At 37.0% G+C, this 14130-nt stretch overlaps 1 protein-coding gene across 1 annotated transcript in view; it reads right to left on the bottom strand.

Moving 5' to 3' along the window:
* Positions 1-2807: 2807 nt before the first annotated feature.
* TDRD3 (tudor domain containing 3) overlaps positions 2808-14130 on the bottom strand; it is a 277196-nt gene continuing 265873 nt past the window's right edge. Inside the window, exons 13-14 of the mRNA XM_075591037.1 lie at positions 6383-6507; positions 2808-3019 (exon numbers count right to left, since the gene is read on the bottom strand). Coding sequence (XP_075447152.1) covers positions 6391-6507 — 117 coding nt within the window. The 3' untranslated portion in view covers positions 2808-3019; positions 6383-6390. The remainder of the gene's footprint in view (positions 3020-6382; positions 6508-14130) is intronic.

The following is a 14130-nucleotide window of genomic DNA, read 5'->3' on the forward strand; positions in this document are numbered from 1 at the left end:
CGTGGCAAAGTCCGTGACAAATGGAAAACATCCCCGAATTTTTTCGGGGATGTTGGAGGAGAAAAGGGGCCGCAACAGTATATGGTGGAGGTTTCTTGTCGCCTTTTTCACCCACCATAACTTAAAATGTGTATGGTATGTGTATGGTGTGTGTGTGTATGGTGTGTGTGTATGGTGTGGGTGTGTGTGTGTGTGTGTATGTGTATATTTTTTGTTTTTTTAAAGTCTGAAAAATTAATTTCTTCTCTGTTATAATAGTAGCTCCAAATGGTGGGGGTGATGATCACTCAGGTTTGTCTGCCCTAATCAATCTAAACAGATTTAAACAAAAAAATACTCTTTCCATTATAATTGCAAATATGTGTTCGAAATAAAGACTGGAAAACCCACACTAAGATATAGAAACAATGATTTTGGCTGAAGGATTGGATCAGTGAGTAAAAGTGCAGACTCTGAAGACAATGACACAGACATTGTAACAGAGGAGTCACATCTCCCAGTGCCTAATGCACCCAAAAACATATTGTAAACTCAACAGTTGCAAAGACCAGTGCCTGCAAAAAAAAAAAAATCTATGTACAGCACTGGTCAGCACTACACAAGTAAAAACTATTATTTGAAAATGCTTACATTTGTTTGCTTTTTGAAAGCAATAAATTCCTAGTTTTCATAGTTTCAGTAGATTCCGTTGGTCCTTACTGCACAGTCATTTTATATATTTGTTTGGAGCTTGTAAAAATCTACCCTAATTTTTAACATTAAACCTTAGTTTAAATTATTTCCACATTTCTTTTCTTTATGTTAAAACTACCAGTCTACTTCTCTATGCTATGTTTAATATCCTATAATATTTTTTTTTCAATACCGCACACCTTCACATCATTTCCACCTAAAAAGTTGTTTGTTATGTTCCTAGGAAATGTTCTTAAACCTTTTTTATTTGAGTTACCGGATGCAAATTAAAATTGACATTTCTTTTTTTTATATTTTCCTGTAAACATTTGAGAAACAGAATGAAAGAGGTACATTTCTAAGCAATATTTGCACGCACTATACCTCTCACTAATCCGGGTTAATCTCATGTGAAAAGTTATGGTATGACTAAAGTGCTTTGAGCATGACTTAAATATATACTATATTTCAATTCACATGCTAAGTAAAAAAGTACAATCATTTTTAGGCAGATTTACGTTCACCAAAGATCAAAACTTACCCATCACTAATCTCATTCAGTTGTGCGTGGGAACAAGAGGATGAACAAGTTAAGATGTGTGACTTTGGGTAATTAAATAGAAACATTTTTTACAATAAAAGGAAAGAAAAATTCTGGACTTGTTTTCTCTAACTGTGCATTAAGTGTTGGAAGTGTTGTAACATGAATGAATTGTTATGTTGTGTCATGTTGACATCACATAACATGCATGAGACTGGTTAGAAGTGAGTTAGCAGCAACCTTGTGTTACACTGTTCTAAATTGTGTAAGGTAATAGAATCAGAGCAGGATGTAATTTCTCTTCAGAAGGACTTGGAGAGACTGGAAACGTGGGCAGGTAAATGACAAATGAGGTTTAATACAGATAAATGTAAGGTTGTGCATTTGGGATGCAAGAATATAAAGGCGACTTACAAATTAAATGGACATATATTGGGGGAATCCTTGATGGAGAATGATTTAGGAGTGCTTGTAGACTGCAGGCTTAGCAATAGTGCCCAATGTCATGCAGTAGCTGCAAAGGCAAACAAGATCTTATCTTGCATCAAACGGGCAATGGATGGAAGGGAAGTAAACATAATTATGCCCCTTTACAAAGCACTAGTAAGACCACACTTTGAATATGGAGTACAATTTTGGGCACCAATCCTAAGAAAAGACATTATGGAACTAGAGAAAGTGCAGAGAAGAGCCACCAAATTAATAAAGGGGATGGACAATCTAACTTATGAGAGGCTAGCTAAATTATATTTATTTACATTAGAAAAGAGGCGTCTAAGAGGGGATATGATAACTATATACAAATATATTCGGGGACAATACAAGGAGCTTTCAAAAGAACTATACATCCCACGGGCAGTACTAAGGACTCGGGCCATCCCTTAAGGTTGGAGGAAAGGAAATTTCACCAGCAACAAAGGAAAGGGTTCTTTACTGTAAGGGCAGTTAAAATGTGGAATTCATTACCCATGGAGACTGTGATGGCAGATACAATAGATTTGTTCAAAAAAAGGTTGGACATCATTTTAGATGGGAAAGGTATACAGGGATATACCAAATAAGTATACATGGGAAGTATGTTGATCCAGGGATTAATCCGATTGCCAAGTCTTGGAGTCAGGAAGGAATTAATTTTTCCCCTTAAAGGGGTTTTTTGTTTGCCTTCCCCTGGATCAATAAGTAAGTATAGATATAGGATAAATAAAGTATCTGTTGTCTAAATTTAGCATAGGTTGAACTTGATGGACCTATGTCTTTTTTCAATCTTATCTACTATGTAACTATGTTCTGTAGTATGTGCGGTGGAACTTTATCCAAGACTTTGCCAGTACACCAAGCTCTATTTGCACTAGTGTTCTCTCAAACCTGACCAAGAACACACATTAAATTCCCCTCAGATTAGCAATCAAGAAGAGATACCTTTACTTCAGAAATCTTAACACAGAGCACGGTAAATGTGCATGTACAATAGTACAAATAGTACAAATAGTACAAATAGTAATGAGAATACACCTTTAAAACATTCAAGAGTCAGTGTTTTAGTGTATTGTGGTTTAATTGATTAAAAAAAAAACAAAAAACAAAAAAAAAGGACTTCATTCTTTTACAAATGTTTATTTTTAACCAGTTGCCGCATGATGACAAATGTTTTTCTACATCGTTAGAGATCAACATTTCCCATTTCATTGTTTTTTTCCACAATGCATGTATTGGCACCACAGTGCTGGCCAATTCTTTAAAAAAATATACCACTCCTTTGAAAACTGCTGCAGCATTCCTTTCTTCTGTGGCAGATGGAAGATTTATCTGTTAAATAAATTAAAACAGCTAAGATTAGACTCTACAAATAGTTATAGAATGTTAATGCCACAAACATTTCCTTTACTTTTGTGATGGTGAGGAGGTAGCCAGGCTCACAAATAAAGGGTAAGCCCGTTTGGTTACCTCTGATCCATGTTTTGGGGTTCAGGAGTGTCAGCTCTTGGACCCAACTGTTGTAAAAGCATTACCTGTAATTATGCGACAAGAATTTTTTTTGTTTTTACCTTTCCCGGGATGCCAGCAAGCAGGGATTGCTGTAGTATGAGTTTCAGGGGGGGGGGGGGGGGGGGGGAATTGCGGAGAAAGTGTTGTCAGATTGTGTCTATCTAATCAGGGCCCAGAGTTGCTAGTTCCCCTAAAAATGGACCCGGAATCACGTAGGATGCCTGGATGCATGTAGACACATTGTCTCGGTAATATCTTCCCCTTGAAAACACTTGCGCGACTCACACTTAGGGGTCCCAGCTTCAGCACAGCCCAGTAAGGTAAATGGGGCATAGGGATGTGAGGTGTCCCTAGGTTAATGGGGATACCCAGTAAATGCCCAGGTCAGTCATAATCTGTATAGGGGTTCTGGGGGTACTCCAATCATCTACAAGGTTGTGAGGGGATTTTTAAAAGTCCAGTCCTAAGTTTATTGTATAGAATGTGGGGAATATGGCTAGTAAGAAATAATGTGCAGCTTCTTATTCTATTTCCCATAATCAAAAGACTTAGGATATTTTTAAAGTGTATATTTTATGGAACAGTTTATTTTAAAACATATCTGTGTCTGCACAGAGATGAGCTGGGACGTTCAGAGCCAGTGTTCTGAATAAGCCAGTGGGCTACCAACGGTGGAGATAAAAGCCACAGAGGATGTGTCTGAGGTGTTAAGACCATTTGGACAGGAGGGAACGACAAGTATCCACATCCTCAGATCAATGGACACCATTTGCATTTCTATTGATACCACCAGACTGGTAGGAGCCTGTCACCGCGGGTGGCATTGAGGGAACCAGGGCCAGAGGTGCCAAATTGCCCTTGGTTCATTCAGATTTCCAGGTAACCCTATTGTGTCTACCAGCTTCTCTCTGATTGGCGATAGAGTGTTCTCCAAGGTCTCTCAAAGTCCTCTCAAAGTTTTCTAAGATTCTAAGCACCAAGTGAATTCCAGCCCTTTAGAGAGAGGGGGGAGCTATGGCGTTTGGAACTAAAGGTTGATTTAAGTTCCAAGACTTTTTAGGGTAAGCTTTGTATTGCTAATCCCGTACACCTAGGAAAATATAGTTTTTCTACCCCAATTCCCAAGTAAGTGTGTCTTTTTGCTTGTTTGTGTAACATTGTGTGTTTGCCTTTTCCTGTGATTAAATTTACAATGTAATTTCATTAACTCGTTTTGCTCAATGCATGATCCTGGTAAAAAAAAGGTGTAAATGGCCTGGTCTCCCGTGGCAACTTTTTAAACACTTGGCAACACTGGGATTGTTGTATTTTACTTCTATATATTTTTCTTTTTAAGCAGCCTATGTAGTTACAGGTACGGGGGGTTCAACAATATAAACTGCAGCTATAACTGCTTACTGTTCCCAAGCAAAACCATATGCTTCATGTATGCAAACATATAGAAGTTAATGGCAGGCATGCATGTGCCCCGTGGCTGACAATGTATGGTTACATTTATTTTCCTTGTGACATTGGTTCTCATATGCTTTAAATGTTTTATTGTATTGATGTATTTGCTGTAAACACTTCCACTGGGATGTTTCAGGGAAGTTCCTTTCAGTGGAGGATTGCTCCACTTTGTAGTGAAAAGATACATTCCTCATACAGTACTTCTTCATCAACTCTGCCAAATGTCATACTATACTATGCTACAAAGCCCAATAGCTATTGCACTTTACAGAATACGGGCCTATGACTGTTTTGGAGCTTCACTTCCGAAACATTCCCTCCCAGATCTTATTTAAAACCTTACAACAATGGATCTCAAACCTCTATACAGGACACTGAGCCAGACCTGGTTTCTGAAGTAACATTCTACTCATATGCAAATGAGATGCATTCACGTGTGCAAGGGCAATGGTTATTCCTAAACCCTGATGTGACTGGTGTTCCCAGAGGAGAGGCTTCTATAATCAGCTTACAATTCCCTTGCTTCTACTCTGTGTCTTTGGAAATGTGGCCTTCAGAACTGTACACTGTTTTATACCAATAAGTAATATTAAAGTTTCTTTGGTAGAAAAAAAATGAAAGATATTACGAAAATCTACCCACTATCTCAACTATTTTGTTTGGTCATTGTGTAATCACACCGAATAAGCGTAAAAAGCAAATAAAGCCTATAAACAGCTCATTAAAAAACCTCTAAAGTTCTGTCTCACTTCGCAACATATTAAGAGTTGAAATGCAATAAAATAAAGCACTCAACATGTGAAGTATACAATTTGTCATTTTTTTAATTTAGTATTTACGTGTTCACTACTTTTGCAAATTCAGGACCAGAACATAAATACAAAAAGCATACTAGCATGCAATATACTGTATAGCATCTACAGCTTTCATAAAAGCTGGTTAGAGGCACACGGTTTATAGAGGAAACAATACAACAGTAATTCCAAAGATGCAATGATCAAGAATTATTACGCCGATTTTAGAAAATCTTTCCGACTGCAAAAACCTGTTTTAAATCAATATTTTACCAAATTGGCCGGCACTGTGTCTGCATTCTCCTATGTACTGTATAGTGTTCCATGTATTGTTAGCACTAGTTCAAAATACCTTTAGGTACTGTATAACTACCGTAGCTTAACTACTATCAAGTATATCCTAAAATATTAAACGCATGTGCATGTGCTATGTTTCTTATGGTTGTTGTGACAGAAAATCCAGTATATTTTACCAAGAGGGTGTTTAGACATGTTTGTCCAAAAATAACCTCCGGTACTACAGTGAAGCTAGACAGAAACACAATATATCAATTATATGTATCCGACAAACCTTGAATGCTTTCTACAGGTATTGTCACCTTTGTTCATCATACTACTGCCTGCAGTTTAAATGTTAAATTTAATTTGTTATTCATGGTGAAAAGAAAACAACATTGCTTCTGTTTTAATCATTTAATCATTGTGGGATTTTTCAGAAAAAATATTTATTAAAGAAGTAATATGATAATACACATTTTACGGTGTGGTTGTGGCATTGAAGAATTAACACTGCGGGGGTCCCATTCAGAAGTATGCAACCCCAACCCCCCATAGCCCCTTCGCGGTAGACAGTCCCTGGCGCCTGAGACTTATGCTTGTTTGTCCGCGGCACCGGGGTTAAGAAGTCTTCCTACATCTGTACCATAAGTTTGAAGGTTACCTCCACAGTCAGTTCCGTGCTCTTGGTGGTTGATAAAACTGTTGGGTTGGTCGGGTAGATCTTCTTGGTTGGCCATCACCCCCTCTACGAAAATCAAGTGAGTCTCCATAGTCTCCCTCTTCTTCCTACATGGAAAGTAAACAGCAAGATGTGTTCATTAAAAGAAATGTTATTCAACATGCAGATAAGTGAAATGTATTTTATATCACCAATTTCTGGATAAAATCTGAACAGAAGATTTACTAGTGAGATGATGCTTTATGGACACCTTTTCAAAACTTCAACCCCACTATTAATATAAACATATATACAATTTTGCTTGGGCAAAATTCTCATAAAACTGCCAAAAAATGTTTTACTTCATCGTAAACAGGGACGGATTACCCAATAGGCTGACCAAGCATGTGCTTAGGGTGCAGGGGCACCACAAAAAAAAAAGTTTTTTTTTTTTTTTTAAGAATTTGATATTTAAAAAAAAAAAAGCATTGATGAAGTCACCATGGGAAAAATCAAAACGGTTTGCTTTTCTTACACTCCATTATACTGTATACTCTTTCCCCATTTTTCTGTTCTCTTTTATAACTTATCCCCACCTAAACCAGGTGGTGTACTACTAACATAGATCGAAATAATGCGAGGAAATCAGATTCTGTCATGTGATGCAATGTTTAATTATTGATATCTTTTTCTGAATTACATATACTTGATTCATTTATTTTTCTCTTATATATTATATAAACCGAAAACTGTGGTAACATTGGCCCTTTGTGGACAACTTTGGCCCAGCATGCAAAAAAGTTGAGCTTTTTTTTTAATCGAATATTAAGCATGAAACTTGTACGTCTTGATTAGTAGGTCATAATAGTTGCAACATCTGCCATTTTTAATATCATCCTCATTTTCATCGTTGGATGTCAAGACCGACGCCATTTTATATGTTAATCCTCTATGGCTCATTGCTGCATCCCTACTACGCGGCCAATGCATGGATTTGCGTAACCCCACATTTAGCGCTTAATCTCATTTTGGTGTGGTTTTGGGCGACAAGCCATAGAAAAGGTAAGAATCCCTCTACTAAGAATTTGTTTCAAAATGCGGTATTTCCTATGTACAAAACTTTTGTCTAATTTTCAATACTGCAATTATTTTCAAAGCAAATATAAGTATTATTCTGTTTTATTAGTAACTTAAAAAAAGCATTGGTAAAATAATGCCAAATATTTATGCATTCTGTATATATTTTTGGTAAATCCAAACTGACGCAGCTATTGAAATTGCAAAAAAAATAAAAAAATTGCTATTTTAATTTCAGCATATATATAAATTTTAGGTCACTTCGAAAAATACACATTTTACGGTTTAGTCTTGTTTTTATGTTAAATTACATATGTGGGGCAACGTAATCTTTTCAGCGCTTAGGTCCTCTGAAAGGTATTAATCCGGCCCTGATCGTAAATGTTTGATTTTCAATGATTTATGATATGATAGAATAAAAGGATATTTGCAATTTATTAACTACTAAACGATAATACCTTAAGATTGTATCATAATTTGTGTAATCCTACGGGCATGTCTGAGGCATCCTAATGTGATAAACTTGTTACGACTAGTGTTAAATTAGTGGTCCAAAAAACTATCCTCCGGGACAACTAGCTTCACCCAGTTTACAGTTTGAAGAGTGCATTTATATGCAGGTGAATGAGCTTAAACCACATTAAAGTGTATGAGTGCTATTGCTTAGTTACCCCAAAAACCTGGTCTGGCTCAAGGCACTTAAGACAGGTTTGAGACTGCCTGCTCGAAGATTTACCAGTTTTAAAAAAAATAAATATATATATTGAATATACTGTACAAAAATAATACAGTTTTTATGCTCACTTCTTACAGCATGTTGTTTAATTCTGTGGTTCAAACCAGGTTTTGATCAAATATACTGAAACCTCTTGTCAAAACTGCATACAGTAGAGCAGAGTGTTCAGGGTAATTGATTTTGCCAACAAACATGTTTTATTTTCTTTAGAATGAGCCCATCATTGAAAATAAAAGCTGAATACTCATTTTGTTTTATTTTTTCATATCATTGGGTGGTACAGTCATCTTGACATTTCAAAACATAAAAAAAAATGGTTAAATATAAGACGACTAAATGTTGTATCTACGATTTGTGATATACAGCAGGCTACTTTGACATTGTCATAATCACATTTCAGAACTTAACATAAAAAACTAGCTTGTCATCATTGAATCTGTAAAGCAATGCGCTGCTTTAAATAAGTTGAAATGCAACTATGGTGTAGAAATACAAAGAGAATTAACATTTTTCTTGTGATGTCAAATTTTAATTTGAATGATGGTTTATACCCAAAACACATTATGTGGTCTATAATATACTATGAGTGGATTTTTTTAAATTAAAAATCTAAGGTTGGCTTCAAACACTTTCTGGCCAAGCTACCCGCCTATCTGAACAAGCTCCTCACCCCTACCACATGCAGCACGTATCATCCGAGATCTGACTTCAAACGATTGTTTGCAGTCCCAAGGTTCAACAAAGTATCCGGCCGCACCTTCTCTTACCGTGCACCACAAAACTGGAACAATCTACCGGAGACACTCAAAGCCACCACTAGTCTAAGTTCTTTCAAAACTAAAACTTGAATCTGGTATGCAACAGTGTCTTACACCTAAAAGATAAAATATGTTAAACTGTTCATGCAATGTCTTTATACAAAATGTATAACCCTATTCACCTAAAGTATCCATGTATCTGTCATGATAACTCTGTGCCCAGGACATACTTGAAAACCAGAGGTAACTCAATGTATTACTTTATAAAACATTTTTATAAATAATAAATTAAAGGTGACCTTTCTCTAATTAGTAACTTAAAAAAATGAAAAATAAAAATATGAAGACTTTTTTTAATTGGTTAGTGGTAGCACAACTTTCTTAAAAAGACAGAGGCGGCAGCCTTTGACGCACGAGATCTTGTGAGTATTAATAGATTACACAGAACGTAAAATACAGGGGTAGATCAATCCTACAGGATATTAATTTTAGGAACTGATCACTCCCAGAATTAAATATTGACTTGTTAGACAAGTACCTAACAAACTATGGTTCACTGTAGACCAACAGACTACTGTGGTCGACTGCTGTATATCTTCATTGCCATAATGTAATACAAAATTAAAGGATGAGACAAAGAAGCTGGGTAGCATCATGCTACCTCTACTTCAAGGAATGTAGGCCTTCAAAAGCTTAGTGCTAACCATATCAAGACAAAGACCAAACTGTTTGTAACGATAGCTACATGAAAACCTGAAGTGCAAGAACATAACAACATGAAGCAGGATTACAGGTAAAATTATAGAAGACTTAATTCAACTGTTAAAACTAGGCAAACATCACAACCAAAGGTCACACTTTATATCTAAGCTAACATTGACCTCCAATTGGGATTCATAGCCAAATTCATTATATCCGCCCCCCCCCCCCCCCCCGGTTCCGTCTGTCATTTCAGTGTAAAGGGAAATTACAGTTTTGTTACAGAAGAGAGTTGGCGTTAGCAGAAATGTAGTCAGACAGAAGAAAACCCATTCTAATTGGCCTCCCTAACAAGTTCTAACCATGCCAATAGCAAAGGATTGGTTGCATAAAATGAATTACAAGCTGAATCTGTTAAGGACGTCTGAATGGGAAAGTGCTTGTCAGCCGTTTTCTTTACGCTTATCCCACCCTGTACAGTACTTATTAGAGAGCCCATATAGAGAATAGGAGTTGGAGTGTGGAAGCTCTGGCTACGCAAGCACTTACTGAACAAAACAGATATCAGATGAAGGGAGGCAGATGAAATAAAACCCCTTTCAAGTGTCGGCTTGCCATGTTTACAGTTTAAATAAGAAAACGTTTTAAATAAATCACCCAGATATAACCGCTTAAATATGCTACTAGCATTAGGTTTCGTGATGGAGCCCAATATAAAAATCAACCAATTTGTGGGACCTATATGAACAAATGCAACTGTTTATCGTCCTACTAATTAGACCTGTAGCATCTGAAAAATGTATAAGTGGGTCATATGTAAGTGAAACTTCCAGCAGGGTATACTCTTAATTGCAGAAAAAAGAGAAAACTGGCGCACAGTCCAATGAAGTGGGTCCCAGGATAACAAAAATAAATATTTATTGATGTGAAAACATCCAACAAATGGAGGAGAGCAACCTCCTACGCGTTTCGAACAGTAGTTCTTTGTCAAGGAGTACTTGACAAAGAACTACTGTTCGAAACGCATAGGAGGTTGCTCTCCTCCGTTTGTTGGATGTTTTCACATCAATAAATATTTATTTTTGTTATCCTGGGACCCACTTCATTGGACTGTGCGCCAGTTTTCTCTTTTTTTTTGTCACTACAAATTATACTCTTAATTGCAGCCAACACTATGAAGTGCTGGATACCTAGAGCAGTAAGTGGGCTTCCAGCAGGCTCACATGACCCACATAATGAGGGGCAATACTGTAGGTGACATCACATGAGAGACAGGTACTGGGCTGTTATTTATATTATCTGTTATTTATTTGATTACCACGTGTATTACTACTGTGAAGCGCTATGTACATTAATGGCGCTATATAATTAAAGACATACAATACAATACAGAGTGAACCGTCAACCGACTTTAAAATCAGCTTACAGGAGTCATGGGAAGGTAGATGGTTCCTGGATCGGCTTTCTCCTACCAGCTAACAAATCTCACAGTTTACACTGAAACACGTTATAGTGAACTAATATACTCTGCTTGTGCCACCTAACAACCTGTGAAATACATTTCCTTCTACCACAGGAGGTAGGACCATATATGAGAATGTGTTTATAGAGGTGGCTATTAACAAGCTCTCTCCATCCCAGACTGCTCCATAAACCTGTTCATTATGGAAAGTGGAAAATAGTGTGGTTTTTTTTTCCAGTTGAGGGACAAACAAAATATAACTTACTGGATGGTTCTGGAACTATCCCCATGGGTAAAGGCAGATGGTGTACAAATGCATCTGTACTTGTTATCCATACCAGGGGATGGAATTTCTCCATTTCCAGAACATCACAGTTAACTTAAGTACTCAGATGGAAAGTTAGGAATGGGGAAAATACTTTAGGACTGGCTTAAAAAAAAACCCAAAACCTTTAGGGCAAGCTATTCTATCCTTGAGGAACTGCAATACCAGGGTGCAGTAACATCACTCTAAAGCAGTTTCCCAACTCCAGTCCTCAGGGAACCCTAACAGGTCAGGTCTTAAGGATATCCCTGCACAAGCACAGGTGGCTCAGTCAGCGTCTCAGTCATTTTGACTGAGCCACCTGTGCTGGAGCAGTCCCTGAGGACTGGAGTTGGGAAACACTGCTCTAAAGGCACCAATACTAAACTAAAACGCTTTGCTACCTATGACAGCAAATCCATAATTTATTTACTGTAACGCCTTTACGGCATGGGTTATGTTGGCCAGACGTCACGACCAGTAAAACAGAGCATCTTTGAATATAAAAGCTGTATACGATCCAAACAACCACATTACAATATATACAGTACATGTTACAGCATTTGCTTCGATTTTACCCAATTTTTAATACATTTTATTCACTGTTTTTGCTGTTTGTATTGTATAAATTGTACATATTAGGAAGTATTCCTCTTCCGTTTGGTTATTTTTGTGCTAGCTATAAGTCTGAAGAGGATGCCAGTTTATGCACAGTTTCTGTGATGCACAATGAAGGTAGTGTTTTTATTCATTAAAGTCTTGGTTCACGACCCTTGCAGCAGGAATTTTAGTGTATAAAGGGAACTTTCGGTTTTTTTCATTGTAATACACCTGACAAAAGGCGGGTCAACCCCACCCCCGCAACATTGTTTGCGCTCATTTCTGCCCCTATGCCAAGGTAAATAAACACTGTACTAAGTGGTGAACCCTTCTCCAATTGCCATGACAGCTAGTGAAGAAACATGCTTTACAAAAAATCACTTATGTTTTCTATCAACTCAGAAAATTCAAAGGTATTATGTTGGGTATGTTGTATCAAGTATAAAGTACAAGTTGAATGTCATATCATATTGTGTACAGAGTCACCCTGGTGAGTTTAGTAATTATAGGTGTTGCTTTGTTGTCAGGAAAATAGCTAATGACCTTTACATTGTGCTAGACAGGAAAAAGCATGCTTTGCACTGCACCGGCACAAACTATGTTTAAAAAAAAAAAAAAAGAAGTAGAAGATTAAGGTGGGGGCTGGTGTGTGATGGGTGACTGTGTATGGAATGTAGTTGTATAAGGTACTAATTAATAAGTAGAAGACCCTGGCAATCAGAAACAGACTGTTCAGAGCTGGCTTAACACACAAAGGCTTGCCACACATATCTGCCAACAAATGGAGATTTGATTGTAATATTATAACTGAAGGAAATGGACAAATCATTAAAATAGCAGTTGAGCAAGAGCATATGGGGGAATTGCAAATTGGGGGTTTAAGAAAAAAAAAATACTTCTGAAACCTTTTTGCTTCCAGAAGCCATAAGTGCCACAGGACTTCCGGAATCACAACCACGTGAATGCTTGTGGTGACAAGAATGATTCTGGAGCTCCATTTCTGTTGTGATTAAGTTTACAGCTACATTAGAGTGGTGAAAGCATTCTCCCCTTGACCATCACAAAGGTTGCCGGAGTGCCACTCCTTGTCACATTCAGGGAACATCAGAAGGGCTGTAAAGGTTAATACTTTGCACCATATAACATGCCCAAGAAATCTTCTAAATATTAAATTTTCTATGCTAAATATTGATACATGCGCTGTGATATTGTGTGCTTTTATTCTTAATTATTATATTTGGTTGCTTTTTAATTTCATTTAATGTGATTGCTTCTCCTTTGTCCAATGCCTTAATATTGAAAAGGTTATTGTGAGCACTGTTCACACACACATTACAAAACGCTAGTAATTTAAGCATTGTTAATTAAAATGCAAAGCTTACCTCAAATAATTAATATCTAACTGCAAGCTTTAATAAACCCTAATCATTTACTTTCTAGCAGTTGTCTTGTACAATGGGGAGTGGGGAATCTCAACTGAAAAGGAGAATAAGAAAACAATATAGTGTAGTGGTCCTAAATGACTAATGCAAATTGAGTAGAACTCTAATGATATCACATTCACATGGCCCCAAAGGGTTAAAGGCACATCTGGGACTTATTTGAAATGGTAATCTTATGTTAGAGCCCCTCAGAGATAAAATACAGCTTCTGGGAACAGCATTTCACATGATCCCCAATTCTCCCAAAGTGAAAACGGAGAGAGACCAATCGTGCTACCAGTCTAGATATGTATGTATAGAAAAGGAGTACATCATACTCCGATCAGCGACTACGTGTTGTCTATAGAAGACTCCCGACAAAGCTTTTTGTGGAAGTCTGATAAGCTACCTTATATACCCCTCTTTCCCAATTGGCCCTATTCTCTTAGTATCTACTGTATATAATGGCAAATACAGTACATACATAATAGGAATCCAGAAAAAGGGGAGGTGAAAAAAACAAACTCAATAAAATATAGAATACATATATCTTGGCTTTCAGTTACAGATTTAAGCACCAGACTTTTTAATAACGTCTGTGAAAGTCTGATGTTCAAATCTGTAACTGAAAGGCAAGGTGTGTAATCTGCATTTTATGGAGTTTATTTTTTTTTAATTTCCCTCTCCCCTTTTC

Source organism: Ascaphus truei, chromosome 3 (assembly GCF_040206685.1).
Source record: "Ascaphus truei isolate aAscTru1 chromosome 3, aAscTru1.hap1, whole genome shotgun sequence".
NCBI classification, from domain to species: domain Eukaryota; kingdom Metazoa; phylum Chordata; class Amphibia; order Anura; family Ascaphidae; genus Ascaphus; species Ascaphus truei.